This window comes from Tinamus guttatus, unplaced genomic scaffold (assembly GCF_059628265.1).
Source record: "Tinamus guttatus ecotype Peru unplaced genomic scaffold, ASM5962826v1 Tinamus_guttatus_pri_ptg000524l, whole genome shotgun sequence".
Taxonomy (NCBI): Eukaryota; Metazoa; Chordata; class Aves; order Tinamiformes; family Tinamidae; genus Tinamus; species Tinamus guttatus.
In genome coordinates, this window is record NW_028289058.1 from 1,853,330 (window position 1) to 1,869,387 (window position 16,058).

The following is a 16,058-nucleotide window of genomic DNA, read 5'->3' on the forward strand; positions in this document are numbered from 1 at the left end:
AGTGAAGGGCAGATTCTAAATGCAATTCGTAATAAATAAAAGTCAAAATCAAGTTTCATCTGTAATCATTTTATTGTAAATTCTGAGTTCAAATATGTTCTTATCAAAGGAGTTTCCAAAAATGCATTTGTTAGTTCAGTTGAAGGCAAAAATACATAGAAATAAATGTTACTTTGTCCTAAAACTTTCAAAAATCTTACTTAGTAGTTCTCATATTTTTTTTCTGCCATATAAGTAGGTTATATGAATAGCCTTTCAGTTTTGTATAAAACCTGCAGTGTTTCAGTGTTGGCAGCTGTAGGGAATCTATATTATTTGTGTGCATTCTGTGAAAAAAATATTAGGAGTATAGTAACTGTATTCATTAAAATGTAAACTTCCAGCATAAATATTCCAGAAGGGCCAGCAATTGAGTGTTTGTTAACCATGGAATTAACCTGTCAGTATCCACTCAGCCACAAATAAGTCTATGTCCGTATAATATCTGCGCAACTTTTCCAGGACAATGAGAAAAGAGTTTGAAATATTAGAACTGACACAGAATATTGCTGGCTACGGGTAATATTTATACAACTTTTCCATTTGTTGATGTATGAAAAATGCTGGTAAAAGAATAGCTTCCACCCACGTTTACCACAGCTGTAATCGTTTTATCCATCTAAAAGACATGAAAAAGCTATGCTCTGCATTTCATATTCCCTGGAAAAAAACCTTTCTTTATTCAAGTGTTTAGATAGCTCCTTATAAACAATACAAGCAATCTGAATACTTTTTCCTCTTCCTGTATACACTGTATTACTGTATTAATTTTTTTTTACTCTTTTTATTGCTGCAGCTTTCAGTGAAAGTTTACAATACCTAAAGTGGTTTGTATAATTAGAAATGTGCTTTCTGGTTTTTCTCTTTTTTTTGGTAAAATAACTTTAGTTAAATTAAGGAAATCTAGTGCTGTTCAGTACATTTATTGTATCTGGCCAGGAGATAATATACATAATAGGACTTAAAATAAGATTAGGTGGCAACATTATGCCAAGCTGAAATAAAAAGTAAGAATAAGACACCCAGATATCTAGTGATTTTTGGTAATTTTGTTAAATCTCTAATATTTTGATATTCTTTTCCAGCTAAATAGCAAGGCATTAATATCTTTTACTAGAAATGTATGAACCAGATCCTTATAAAACTACCACAGAAGCTTGTGTCCCTAGGCAATGTGTTAAGCTCATAAAATAAAAAAAAAATGGCTGTAGTCCTCACTTAAACATAATATTATGTGTGCTAATACAAAAGTACAGAGAGTGCACAGATTAAAGCTCATATTTCTAAAAACAAAGGAGAAATTCTGTTTTATGGCATGAGGCTGCATTTTGGAGAAGCAACTATAGATTTGTAAGTGCATTTTAAGGTAATAAAGAACAATTTATGTATGTTAGGTCTTCAGCAATATAGTCAAGTCTCTAACATGTCTCAAGTCATGCATCCAAATCCAGGTGTTGGCTGATGTAAATTCAAATCAGCTCATTTAATTAACATACTTAAAATGTATTTATCATGACAAGAAGGTGTGTCGGAATGCGTATGTGTAAAACTAAACCTGCCTTACTTGAGAGTTCATTGATGTTTTGTGTTTATAGGATCTCGCTGGAAGTCCATGTCAAATCAAGAGAAACAACCTTACTATGAAGAGCAGGCGCGGCTAAGTAAAATCCATCTAGAAAAGTACCCAAATTACAAATATAAACCCCGACCAAAACGTACCTGCATTGTCGATGGAAAGAAATTGCGTATTGGTGAATATAAACAACTGATGAGGTCTCGAAGACAGGAGATGAGGCAGTTTTTTACTGTAGGGTAAGTACTGTTGTTGTAATTGCTTTTAATGCACTGCAGAGTCAAACAATGCTATTTGAAAACAGTTAGACTTACCTGTTTAAGTTGCCTGTTAATGGCTTTTAGAAGGTAAGCATTTGAACCTGTAAAACCTTATTAAAATGTAAGATATATAACTGAATATGGAACTATCAGTTTTGCATTGAATGCTGAGTATAAGATTGATTCTAGAAGTCCCTAATATCAGAAGCAGTTATTTTTCATTAGTCTGGAAGGTTTTAATTATGCCTTTTGTGAGTTAGTAGTAAGACAGTCCATTCTGGATTAGTAATGACTTCAGGATCATTTTCTAAACCAAGACAAGATTATTCCAGTGAGAACAGAGAATCAGCAGAGGTGGAAAGGAAGGAAAAGGGACGGGGCAAAAGCAGTTCAATTAGGAACAGACATGAATGAATGATACCATATCATGAGGGTACTAGAATTTTGTTACATGCAGAACTATGGCATGAAATCAGCCTTTTTTTTTTTAAAGTACATTTAGGAAGAGTAGCACATACATGCACTGGATAGATTTACAACACAGAATGTATGGAAGTAGAATAGTTTTAAACTCATTGTGTGCTTTTAAACAGTATTCTAGTCTTCAGGAGAGAAAGCAGCACTATGAAAGATCTATAAGCTGAAGATAGAAAAGTACAGTGAAACAACTGCACCATAACTGATTTCTCTCCCTTGTTTTTTTCATGAACTCATCTGTGATGCTCAGTGTTCTCACACAATGTTTTTGGTGGTTTAAAAAGAGTCCAAGAGCTATCTCTGCTGCCAGCCCTTCCAAATTCACAATGTTCTGCTTATTTCTGTAATCACAATAGTCTCCTTTTGTTGGGTACTTTACTACCAGATAATTGACCTTGACATCGGTTATGTGCCCTCATTTTTGGCTTGGGAGACAGAACTCCTGTTGCAGTCAATTATTTTGTGGTGCAGCATGCAACAACATAAGTTCTTTCTTCAATCAGTAAACAGAAGTATTTTTGATATCTTGGAATAGCCTTCCACTTTACAATTCCACATTGTTTTTTATTCTTCAGTCTAAGGGAAATTGTTTACTAATAGGCTTCCATGGAAATTATACATAGAAAGCCAAGGAGAAATCTGAATTTGGACAGCACAAATTATATTCAGATTGAGGCTATGAAACTCTAGCTTTCGGCTTCCAAAACAGATTGACAGACCAAATCATATCTACACAAGAAATGCCCCCTCCCATAAAAAAAAACAAACAGCAGTCTGGACAATTCAAGGTTTGTTTGCTAATTCAAAACAGTATTAAGCAGTAGCATTCTGTACATGGAAGGCATAAGCTAAATAGAGACATGAATATGAAAGATAGATTTAAGAAGCTTCTAAAAGTGTCCACTTGATGAATGATGATCCACCCCCCCCCTTTTTTAATGTAATTAAAAATATTTAAAATAAAACTGCTGGTGCAACCTAAATTAACACATTTATCAAACAATAAATAGTAAATAGTATCATCACAAAGACTATGCACTTGGTTCTAACTCATATTTATGCTAAGTCTACTTTGTACTGTTCTACCCACGTTAAAGGAGCTTTAAAGTAAATTACATTTTCCTACTTCTATATGATGCGAAGGACTGTACTGGAAACAATTACTTTAGTTACAGAATTAATAAAAAGCAGGGTGTGAAGTAGACTGGATGGATACAGGTAAAAGGAGATCCCTGTTGGAACTTAGTGAGGATATAAATTCTGATTTTGAGGAAATGCAGATTGTGATTTCTAGAGATTATTTAATGCTTTAAGTACTTCTGGGTGACTTCCTATGATTGCGCCAAATTCCTCTTTCCTCTAAACAAAGAAATTCAGAGAATTTTGTTTTAAGCAAAAAAAAAAAGCCTTGAAAAAGTCAGGACAGCTTTTTGAACTGAAACGTAAAGCTTATATGGTATGTTTTATTTTACTAGTTTAGGTTATCGAATAATAAAAAATAACATTTTATCCAAATCAGATTATAATTAAATGAAACACCATAACAGAGCCCATTAACTTCTTAAGCCTGGTCTTCCTCTTGTTAACCTTTAAATGGCACAGAAAGCGTCAGCTGGAACAGTTTACCTAACTGACCTCGTGCACCTATCATTTTTCCACTGTTTTGATGAAGCAAACAGCATGAACCTTTCTTCATAACTGTAGGTGTAGGTTTCTTTTCAGAATGAAACAGGAAACAAATGCATTTTTTTGGATATTCTATGTTTACAGCAAGTATTTCAGTAAAATAGAGAACAAAAGTACAAAATAGACTCCAACACAATTTGCCAAGTGCTTTGCCCTTTATGGAGGCCTGCTTGTTTTTTTTTTTTTTTTTAAAAAAAAACATACCAATTAAGTTGGGAATTTGTATGCTAAAATGGCAAAAGATAACATCACAGAATAAAAAGACAAATAGAATGTGTGAAGAGAAATATACAAAGACATTCTCAATCTATAGCTGGAGGAAACAATAAATGGCAAGAAAAAATATTTTTTCATTTGTATTTGTATATGGTATTGTCTTCCATTCAATTCTTGTACCAAACATACACATATTGCTTTAGCAATCCAATAAGGACTAATTCCCCTAGGGCGAGCGATTGGCTAGCAAAAAATAATCTTGCCATGCCTACAGCTGGACTTTTATGAAATTCCCTGTAAACACAAAAGAAAAGTTTTATTATGTTGCAAATCTTAACATGAAAAAAGTCCATCCTGCTGACCACAGTGAATAGCATTTTTTACTAATCATTGGTAAGACAAAATGAATTTTGATCTCAATATACATATTAGCTGGACTTCGAAGACTTCGCAATAGAATAAGGAGATAAACTGACAAATGGCCAGATTCTGTGTGTTTTTTTTTTTTTAATAAAAACTTCCAGGAAATTCAGAGAAGATTTCTTGGAATAAAATTGGCAAGAAATCCATGGGTTTGTGATAAACCTTATATGTGCAATAGAGCACCATAAAAATCTTTGTACTGCCAGTATATTTCAAGGAACACAGTGGAACTCAAAATCTGCATAGGCTTTCTCTTGGACCCTTATATTAGTGAATTTTGTTCCAAATGTCACAGATGTTTATTCAAAAATTATTGGTTTAACTCCAGTGGGAATTCCACCTGAAACCAATTATATATATCAAGTTATTTACAATTTATCTTCAATTATATTTTTTGTAATACATAATAAACGTGAACAAATGGATCATGCATAAACTGTAAATCAGAAATTTTAAGTCAAACTAGTCTATTTTTGTTGCTTTGTCTTGCAAAAATAATCCAGTTCTCAGTCATTTTCACAATCTAATACATAGGCACAATTCTAATATATAAACATAGTCTAATACATAATTCTGTACATAGAAGTATATGGTTTATATACGTTTCTCTGCAAGATGGTGTAAGCAGTAACTCTTTTCTGTTTTACCACTGTAAGATGTTTAAACTAAAGCCTTTATAGTGTTTATAACTACTGTATACACGCATGGTCTGAATGTCGCTAGACTACAGTTTTGACTGAAGCTGTAATATTATCCTGCTGCAGCTTGAACTTGAAGTAAGTACACAATAGGGGCTTTTGTGAGATTTACTGTTATTTCAATCCTTTCGGGGAGGTAACTTGCAAGGGTGTATAGCACGGAAGCCTTTTCCTTAATGCAATCGATTTTGCTTCAGTCGTCTGAAGAGTTGTCAGGAAATAGTTCTGAAGGGATCAGAAAACAACGATGATTTGCCAATTTAAATGTTTAGCTTGTTTTGCAAAAGTCAGAAGTGGTAAATCCTAATAATATTAATACTGTTAAATTGCGAACAGGTTGATTGATTGAAGACTGTTCATGTTACCTCCTCCTTTATATTTACCTAACTATTTTGGGCCAAATGTTTGGCTCCAGAATAGATGGAGGTGTCAGCAATGTTGGCAGAGCTGAGAGGTAAGGGAACTGTTGTAACTGGCCAGCTGTGGAATTCCCTGGAAAAGAGGAGGGGATTGCAAGGCAGGGTGCCTCGCTGTTCATCACCATTCTTTACAGACCTGAAGAGAGGTGAGGATTTATGCAGGGTTCTGGAAATCGGGCAGAAACCAACGTTGCATTGACACTGGAACTACATGCAACTAAGTGGAAGCCAAAGACAGACATTTCTATGTCCTCCTTCCAAAGTCCTGTAACAGGCAAAAATCTAGCCAGACTGGAGGATCAAGCATGTGGAATTTTGTGTGATAAAAATATCATAAACATCAACGTTAATGTTCTTTTAGGAAGAACTACAACTAAAAGAAAATAATAATGGCCAGAAACACAAGCTCCAGCTCTTCCATTCTCTGAGGGTGGTTAGTCTTTAAATAAATGCTGTTTGATTTCTTTCCCCCATCCAACCCTGTTAAATTCTTTGTTCTAGAAAATGACAACACTCATGTCCAGTACCATATATTCAATTCATATAGGTTGTGAGGTCTTAAAGTATGGCTTTCTGGGATATAAGGTTGGGATTTGAGCAGAATTAAGCAGTGACAACCTGATCATCCGTAAATAATAGCAGCGCTTGGATGAGAAGTAGGTGCTGAGCTACTGAACATGTGCGGGTGCCCCTGCCTAAGTGCTAGCAAATGTCCAGGTTCAAGATGAAGTTAGCAATTTGTGACACTGCCAGCTTGGATGGTATGGCTAATACACGTTTATAGTTCTTCTATGAGACATTGGTAATTTAAAGCTCACAGTACCTGCCCAGCAGCAAGCATTCACATCAGGTTTGATTTTTGTTTACCATGTAAATAAGAACTGCATTTCTGAATGAAAAAGGGAGTAAACCTTTAACTTACCTGTTACAGCAATCAAATTCTCTATTCTGCTAGCTAGATTATACTAGGATGGAATCTCAGGTAAAAGGTATCTCTGATTTTATTCTGTTTGATTATAATCAGATGACCTGCTCCCTTTATACTTTAAAAAGTATAAGGTGGCACTCAGACAAATATATCCCTGCCTCCTGAAATGTGGATATACAAAGAAAAGTTTTGCTACCTGGAAAAGCATTTGCATATACTCTAATTTCTTAATGATATAACCATTTGTCTGCCCTTTAGGGCTCAACTCTGACCAACCATCACAATGTCAAGAAACCTCACATTTTAAAAAGTTTTTTTTTTCTTTTTGCTGCATTTATAAGGCAATATTCTTCTAGAAAGGCAAGCATCTCAAAGGAAATATGGAGGTCTTATTCTTACTGTCCCTGTAACACAACAGCAGCTCGCATTCAAAAATTCAGAATATTTACAAAATATCTTATTAGAAGAGATACTAGAAGTTATTTTTTAAAACAACTCTTCTCAAAACAGTTTTTATGTAATGGTGTTCTTTGATGCAGGTTTGATGGTTCTTTGTGTTGTAAATGTATTTTAAGAAATACCAGAAAAAGAATAGCATCAGCAGTTGTTGGATGCACAAATTAGAATTAGCTGTTTGCGTCTTGATGACATCTAGAATTTTGCTGTGACCACATGTGGGTTTCTTTTTACTTTGCTTTGTGGAAACAGTAATTAATGTGAACACTTTTCTGTGTCTAAGAATTTGTGGAGGAAGTACCTGTGGGTTTTTAACAGTAGTAGTTTATATGCTTAGCAACATCCAATCATAAAATAGAAACAGTCCCATGTGAGGTAGGTGTTCGGTTTTATGAATAAAGTATTCAAAGATGTTCACAGCAAATACATTGGCTGAAAATTGTTTTCACAGAACATTTATGAAATCATTTAAAAAGTGAAAATTTAGTGAAAAATCCCAGCTGTTTGTAAATCATCTGTAAATCGTCATTTGCAAACAGGAATATGATGACTGTGTCAGATGAATTACCATAATGTTTTTGCTCACTGCTGGCCAGGTGAGCCATACTTCTGCAGCAGATGTTTCATTTTTATAAACTGTGCAACGACTTTAAAAATAGGGCTAGCAGCACCAGCAACAGCAGTAGTTCAGGATGCTACCAGAGTATTTCATTAGACAGAGCATTTGTGATTTGACTGTCTCAAGGTATTCTGAACTTGAAGAGCTTTGGATTTCTGGTAACTCTGCGATGCGATATTTATCAAAATTAGAATTTGGTCAATGAGCAATTAAGAATCAAAATTCAGGATATTATGAGTATACTTTGCATTACTGGGTGTATTGATTCAGTCAGTGATCAATAACAAGAATGATAAGAACTGCCATTCATGTAATACTTTGTGAGCAAGTGCTTTATGGAAAGCATGTTTCTCTGTCCTTTTATATTTTGGAATTGAAAAACACAGTGGTTAAAAAGTTAGAGATTCATTAGACTATTCAAGCACATCTGACCCAATTTCTCTCTCCCAATTTCTGTTAAAATTATGTAATGGAAAGATCTGCACTTGGTCAATATTGCCCTAAAAAAAAAATCTTAGTCATGTTGAAATACTTGGTTATTTCAATGGGTTAGGAAAATAGGCATATATGTCCGATAACAATCAATAGCATAACAGTGTCTTGCAGGGCACTTTGATTTTTCTGTTACTGAAGCATATTCCTTTAGTGTAACATCTAAAATATGATAGAGATTCTCTTCCTTCAGACAAGTTCTCTGTTTTATTTTTTCCCTTCTTCATTTAGTTAATAGGTGATGATCCAGAAATAATACGGGAATATTTGAGATAGTCTTTTTAAGATGCAAAGTGGGTTATTAGTTAATTAATCCAAATATAAGAAATACATTTAGTTAATTAATAGTCAATAAGGACTTGACCATGGAAAGGGTTCAGCAACCTGACCTTTACTCAAAAAAGCAGTTAAATACATATATATTAATTGCAAGAAGAAACATTGTGTCATTTACAACAGTTAAACTAGGCACATTTTTGTAGTAAAGTTTGTGCTAAATTCCCTGCCCACGATACAGGCCTTTTCTAGTTGAACTGCAAGATTGCTCCAGAAGCTTAGGATCGCAAACAATAAAAACAGGAAATTATGTGATGCAGAGTTAGTTATCAGGAGATGAGTTGTGCCAGAAGCAGAGACAGTGTACCCAGCTCCTCAGGAGGTAATAATTCTTTTAGGCTCAGTCCCTACAAGCGGGACTTTTTTTTTTCCATCTTTTTTTCTGTTTGTAAGTACTTTGCTTCAGAAGCTATCCTACGCATTAAATCCCAAAGAACAAACAGCATTCTGTTTTTGGATTTAAAGGTCAGCAATAAAATATCAGAAGTATTCTTAAGTGATGTAGGAGTCTACCCGGTACTTCCGCAGTAAATTACGTGCTTACAGATAGACAGAGACACAAAGTTCCTTAGCCACCCGTCTACTTTTTAGGTGCTTATAAATAATCTCAAGGTCTCCTTACTAAGAGCCGTGAAACAGAAGCTCCTGTCAGGAGTTTTGAAGATCTAAATTTAGGAGTTAGTTGCCTTTGGTGACTGTTAAGCAACTCATATGTGCTTGAGGCCTTTTGAGGATCTCTGTCCAAGTGCTAGTTTGCAGTATGCTTTAAATAAATGCATAAAATAAGCAAAAGCATCAAAAGGCTTAATCCTCGGAGTTACCTACCAAAAAGTCTACTCTCCAGTTGTCCTTAGGGGGAGCTGAAGCCCACCAGTGTTTTGCAGGACAAGCACTTGAACCTCAGAGGAACGCAGGCAGATGTGCTAGGAGAATCACACGCTTTGCCTTGCTCGGACTTGCGAAGGGCTTCCCACCTCCAAAGGAAGGTGATCATGTCCTCATCTTGTTTTGCCTTTCAGACAACAGCCTCAAATTCCAATCACCACAGGAACGGGTGTTGTCTACCCTGGTGCTATTACCATGGCAACTACCACGCCATCACCTCAGATGACATCCGACTGCTCCAGCACCTCTGCCAGCCCTGAGCCCAGCATCCCTGTCATTCAGAGCACTTACGGTATGAAGACGGACAGCGGAAGCCTTGCTGGAAATGAAATGATGAACGGAGAGGATGAAATTGAAATGTACGAGGACTATGAGGATGATCCCAAATCAGACTATAGCAGTGAAAACGAAGCCCACGAGGCAGTCAGTGCCAACTGAGGAGTGTTCGCAGAATTAAATACTCAGACTCATTTGTTTTTGGGGGGTTTTTTTTGAACAAAAAGTTCTTAAAGAGCCTGCATGCATGTGTGGCTCCTACAGTTACATCAGCAGAATGGTCTTAAATGTTTCTTAAAGTGTGAGACAGATTGTTTCCCTAATTTTTCATGAACTTGGGTTTTTGTTTTTGTTTTTTTTTAATTTAGATGAAGACATATATTAAATATCAGGCATCAGACTTGAAAACTTATATGAATCTATAGCTGTCTTACAAGTCTTACCTTTTGTCTTTTTCCTTTTGGATGCTGATAAAGGTTTAAGTTACTGTTCTAGATGGGGGTTATACATTCTCACTCAGGTATGCTGTGCCAGCCTACAGGTTGTGAATGTGTTTTTATTCTGGATTATTTTAGAAAACAAAAACTGCAGATTTCATATTGTAAAGCAGAACAAGTCCGCAAGTGTGCACATCTGTGCATCATAGCTCATCTTTAAAAAATAGTTTCTCAATTCCATTTTTTTCCATATGTATAGCTGAACTTCTGATGTGCCAAACTTTTCATAACTTTCGAATCTTAAGATTTAAAAAAAGTCTTAAAGGAGACACTGTAAAGTCTTAGACAATCCTTTGGCATCTTAAAAAAACTTATATGAAAAAAAAAATTCCAGAAAATGGTAAAATACTCAGGAATCTGGAGACAGGATATTCTTAAGTAGTGAACATGGTTGCCATAGTGCATGTGCCCAATTGCTTTTGCTTCTTGATGTGCCATTAGTGTGAAACTTTCGGTAAGCACAAAAGAGCGATCACCAGCTATGGACGGGCCTGTCTTAGCAGTGTGAGGCCACCTTTGACTACATTCTCTACCCCTTTGCTTTTAACCCTTGCATTCAGTCTTAACACATTTTCTCTTAAATAATTTATTCATTCCAGAATGTCAAGGGTCCAAATATTAATATTTATTTTTAAAAGTACTGTTGGTGGCATTACACTTAAAATTCCTTATTGATGTTTTAAAGAGCCCTTTCTTTTTCCTTCCCCAGAATACACAGGTATATGAAAATGAAAGTGCACCTGCTACTAAAATGAACATGAAACTTATGAATGGGAAATTCAGTTGTTTCCGTAACAATATTCATTCAGGGAGCACTTGGAAACACTCTGCTATATGTAATGCAAAGTAAAGTGAGTACTTTGATATGTACATACAGTGAAAATACTCCTTAAACAAGTGTTTTTATAGTTATAAACCTCTATTCTTAGAATTTGCAGATATGGGTAAACAGGATGATGTAAAGGTTGGATTTTACCTATCTGCTGACAGGGAGATGTAAAATTCAAACTTCGTATAGAGTCTGTCGTGAAATTTTAGGGCCTGTACAGCCCTGCAGTCAGTCAAGGCTCTGTACATCACCGTTCCTGTTGTCACCTGAAGGACCTGTGTGCTCCCGGGAGTGTATTTCTGCAGTGATTTGTATGTGAGACTCCTTATGGGGGAGAGCAGGCCACACAAGTGTCTGACTTGCAAAGCTGGGAGAACAGTGCATCAAAATATTTATTGAATATTAGTCACAAGGGAATGGGAGTCGGATCTTGATGAATGTTTGTCAAATATTTTGGGATTGTTGGATGAAAAGTGCTATAAAAACTAAAATTTGTATTTGTATTACTCCTATAAAAATACAACTACTAGAGAAAATTCTGGGAAAGATATATAGAGAGATATTAAAAGATGGAAAATTTATTACTTTTCAGAGATAGAGAAGAAATCACCTTTACTTTTTCCCCCTCTCACTCCGCTCCTGTTATTCACGCGCACATCGCTGTACGTAATACGCAGATGCAGTGGGCCTGGTGAACCGGTGTGCTGGGCCACCTGAGCTCCCTTAGCTTTTGCTTGGACTGGGTGTGCTCGGCACACAGGTGGCAAATGGAGGCTGACAGGTACGAGCGAGCCCGGCGCAGCTCCTTTCCGAGTCCAGAGCAATGTTCCCATGGAGCTATATGAGCTCTGCTGAGGGCCCAGGCAGTGAAGAAGTGCAGCGTTAATGCTGGCTCTGCCTGTGCTATCCCACTACCTTGCAGAAACGCGGCAAGTTGCAACGAGGAGTTGCTGTGTCAGGAGCTGTTGTTTTCCTCCTAGCCCCAATAATACCTATTTGAGTGGACGCAGCCGGTGTTGCCGCTGTAGGAATCGCATTTAAATGTGCAGACACAACCCCCGAAACAGATTGTTCAATTTACAGGACAATTTATAAAGATAATGACATAGAAACACAATGGTCAAATTTCTGTGGCCATTTTGTAATTTGGAACAAAATGCTATATTTTTAATATTTATTTAAGTGTGTTCTGAGTCCATGTCTAGTAAGCAATAAACTGGTCTAGCCAAGACTTTAAAGGCAAATGCTGTGTCGTTAGCTGGTGAGCGCCCTCTTTAAGCTGGCTAAGGTACTGATAGTGTTTTTTTGTTCTTAAAATTGCTTGGGGTTTTGAACTGTTTTTAATACATTCAGATCAGACTGGGGGGAGGGTACCATTATTTCCTTTAAAATGGCTATTTATTAATGTCTTAGATAATTCTCCAGAGAAGTATCTCTCCCTCTCCCCATGCCACTTTCTTTCTCTCTTGCTCTCTTTTTTTCTGGTTTGTTGCATAGGTAGAATGCTGTATTGCTAGCATTGTATTTTATGTAATTTTTTTTTGCACAAAGGCAAACATTTAGATTAGTTGGTTAATTTTTAAAAAAATTTTATGACCATGCCAAAATAATATTCTGCAGGCTTGTGGAGAACAAAGGACTGTTCTTTAGGACTGAAACTTGATTTTGCTTGTAGTACAAAAAAACACACACTCACAGATGTTGTTTCGTAAGTGTTATAAGCACTGGATATAAATGGTATTTTTTATCACTTCTGACTAATGTGAAACTGTTGTACAAAAACTACATGAACAAAAGTCATCTGTTTCGACTCGTGTGGGCCTGCCTCACAGTTGCCGGATTTGAGTCATTTTTATGTCTTGTTATTTCATTTATTTATGCAAAATACATGTATGTATGAACACTTTGTTTTAGCTCCAGCCCTGCCTCAGTGCTGATGCTCTGTACGTTAAAGCCACGTTCTCGAAAATGATTGGCGCGTCAGGAATCGCCAGCTGGTAGAAAAAGCATTTATTGGCTGGGGGAGTGGGAGGAACATATTGGAATTTGAATTGTGCATATCAGCGTTTTATTCTATTTATTAGCCGACATTGGCTCTAAAATGTCAGTGGAAATCAATGAAGGACAATCATAAGGATAAAAAAACTCAACTTTTTTTACTTTATAAATTGGAGCTCAAAACAAAGTTTTTGATGAATTTACCATCTCATGTTAGATTTTTTTAAAATTGTGTAAATATAACATAGGAAATAGAATTTTATTTTTTGTTCATGGATACTTAGTGAAGTATAAGTTATGTATTTACTTTTGTTCTATATCAGTGTATGTTGGTCCATATTAAATGCTGACAAGTCACTGTACCTCATGTAGATGCTGAATTTACACCCGCAGTGTGAGCGCAGTATTGTGGACTTGTAGCTGGGACAGCAAGATGCCTCACTTGTGCTCTCACTGAATTTTAATAGCGTATTTCTCAAGCACGGAATACTTTTTCCATTTTTTCTTAGAAAGCCGATACATCAAATGCACCAAATCTCTGATACAGCTAATATGAAACACGTTTCGTTTTGTGAGTCCAAGCAAAACTGATGAAATCTTTTGGCTCTCAACAAGAATGGCATTTTGAAGTCATAACCATATTTCTGGCAAGATTATCATGATTAAGGCAGCCCTTGCAATGAGTCAACATGTAATAATACTGAACGTTTATTTTCTACATTCACTGAATCATGATATTGTCATATTAGGCTGTAATACCAGGGGAAAAAGTTCACACCATACACAAAGAGGACTTGTGGAATTGTTCTTCAGACATCGTATTTGAGTCCCCCAAATACCGCTGAAAAGCGTTAACAGCTCCATTCAGGTAATGCACAAATATAGTAATAATATTTTCTCTGTGAACAATTTATTTAATTAACAGATACAATATATTTTCTTTTGGGAAATTTAAAGTAATTATTTTAAAAAGAAGAACACTCCTGAAAGTCTGATACTAGCTAGAATAGATCGCTTAATATTTCATAAAAATGGAAGGTTCAAGTCTTAATGGAAACAAAACTGCTTTCCAGGGTTCAGCTTTCCACAGGGAAAGGACTCCGACGATGTGGCCCAAGTGTGATTGGCCTGTCGTTTTGGGTGTCACTGTTTAGCTTGTGAAACCAGCTGCTGGGAATACACAGGCTCCTCTCAGTGTGCTCCCAAATCAGTGTCCTCAGGTGCAGCAACAGGCAGGGGGAGGGCGAAAGCTGGGTTTGCTCTGGGTTGGGAGGGCAAAACAAACAGCTGTGTGGGTCCCAGGAATTAACCGCGGCCGGTGTAGAGAGTGCAGCAGTTCTGCTGGGAGCAGAAACAACCAGCTCCCAGTGCGATCTAAAACCGTGCTTTGTGCTCATATCAAGGATGTTTCAAAATAATTCCCTCATAAAACATACTACAAGATTAACCCTCTCTTCCCCCTGCTGCCCTCAGTAAAGCACTTGCCTGCCAGCTTAGTTTTAAGTGTGTCGGTACTTCCAGGGCAGTGCTTAGGAGCGGGGCAGTCTCCGTTGAGCCAGGGGCACCGTGCGAACAGCAGCGGGCAACGTGCAGGCCGAGCTCCTCTTGGTGTTTCCTGTGAAAGGCTGATGATGGGCCTGGGCCCTAGGTGTTCTGCATGCTTGTGTAGGGTTCAAGGTGTCACTTAAGCATGTTCTTGTAAAAGAATAATCCTATATGACCTCATGTGATCCTTTACAAAACACTTAAACACACTCTTTTCCTTTAAAAAAAAACCCCCAATTTTTTTTTATATAAATCCATTAATATCTGTGATTTTTCTCAGATCAAACTGCATCTTTGATATACTGTAATGTTCTATTACAGAAGAAAAAAGATATATGTATATGCAAATATATTTCATTTTAATCCATTGCCCTTTTTTAAGTATCAGATTTGTTGGAAATGGTGACAAAGAAGTATTCTGAGATTTCACACGCTGGATAAGAAGGGGTAGGGTGGAGTGAACTGGGTGAAAGGAAAACTTATCAAATTGGTATTTATGGCAATATGAAAGCTATAAAGCAACTTAGTGACATGGCTTGCTTTGTAATTTCCGCTTTCTGAAAACCACAAGTGAGGTCCTTGGTGCTCTTGGAGTATGGGGAATGTGCAAATATTTAACTGTTTGTATGCTGCACATTGCAGACCTGCTAGTGTGCATTCTCCGTTTGTCTTCCTTTGTCATTTGTGTTTTGCTTTCTAGAAAGCAATTTTTTCTTGTACCTTTCTTCAGCTTGTAGCAAACTAGAATGCTTAGCATTTATGTTCATTCATTATTGTATTTCCCATGTACAAATTTTTTATTACATTAAGACAAGCTTATAAGCTGTTACTACATAACTTATCTTACTGTAACTCTTATTTTCTGACATTGTAATTTGTTTGTGATGTATATTGTGAGATTGTACTCTATGTTAATTTAATCAGCACAATTCACTGACATGCTGGACTGACATGCTAGCTGCTGTTTCAAATTGTAAAGTTTGTGTAGAGCTGTTGGGACAACTGAGACTCTCTTGTCAAGGTACTATGCTTTGATTCCTATAGCAACACTGTGGGTGCAGCTCTGAACCACGAGAGCTGCTCATTGGACACCCACTGGCTAATTTAACAGGCAGGTTTTCTTTGTAGAAATTCTATATACAATGCAGGTACCTACCTGGGCCCATGGCCGGTAATTATTTGGGCGTTTAGAGGAAAAACTAGTGTCTATTGCTGCTTTGAATATGTTTTAAAGTCTGAAAATGTAAATAGTTTATCAAAAAAAAATCTTGTACAGTCCAGTGTAAAGTTTTTAAATGAACTTAAAGGTTGCCATCACATCTCACATTCTCCTCTTGATACAGTAAAAAAAAAAAAAGAGAGAAAAATGTTTGCTAAGGATATTGATTTTAAAAAGTTCTCAATTT

At 36.3% G+C, this 16,058-nt stretch overlaps 1 protein-coding gene across 10 annotated transcripts in view; it reads left to right on the forward strand.

Annotated features, from left to right (window-relative positions):
* The window catches only part of SOX6 (SRY-box transcription factor 6), a 340,141-nt gene extending 326,672 nt beyond the window's left edge, over positions 1-13,469 (forward strand). For all 10 annotated transcript variants that reach the window (XM_088533833.1, XM_088533831.1, XM_088533832.1 and 7 more), the window contains 2 exons: positions 1,635-1,851; positions 9,642-13,469. In XM_088533833.1, coding sequence (XP_088389959.1) covers positions 1,635-1,851; positions 9,642-9,945 — 521 coding nt within the window. In that variant the 3' untranslated portion in view covers positions 9,946-13,469. The remainder of the gene's footprint in view (positions 1-1,634; positions 1,852-9,641) is intronic.
* The last annotated feature ends 2,589 nt before the right edge of the window (positions 13,470-16,058 follow it).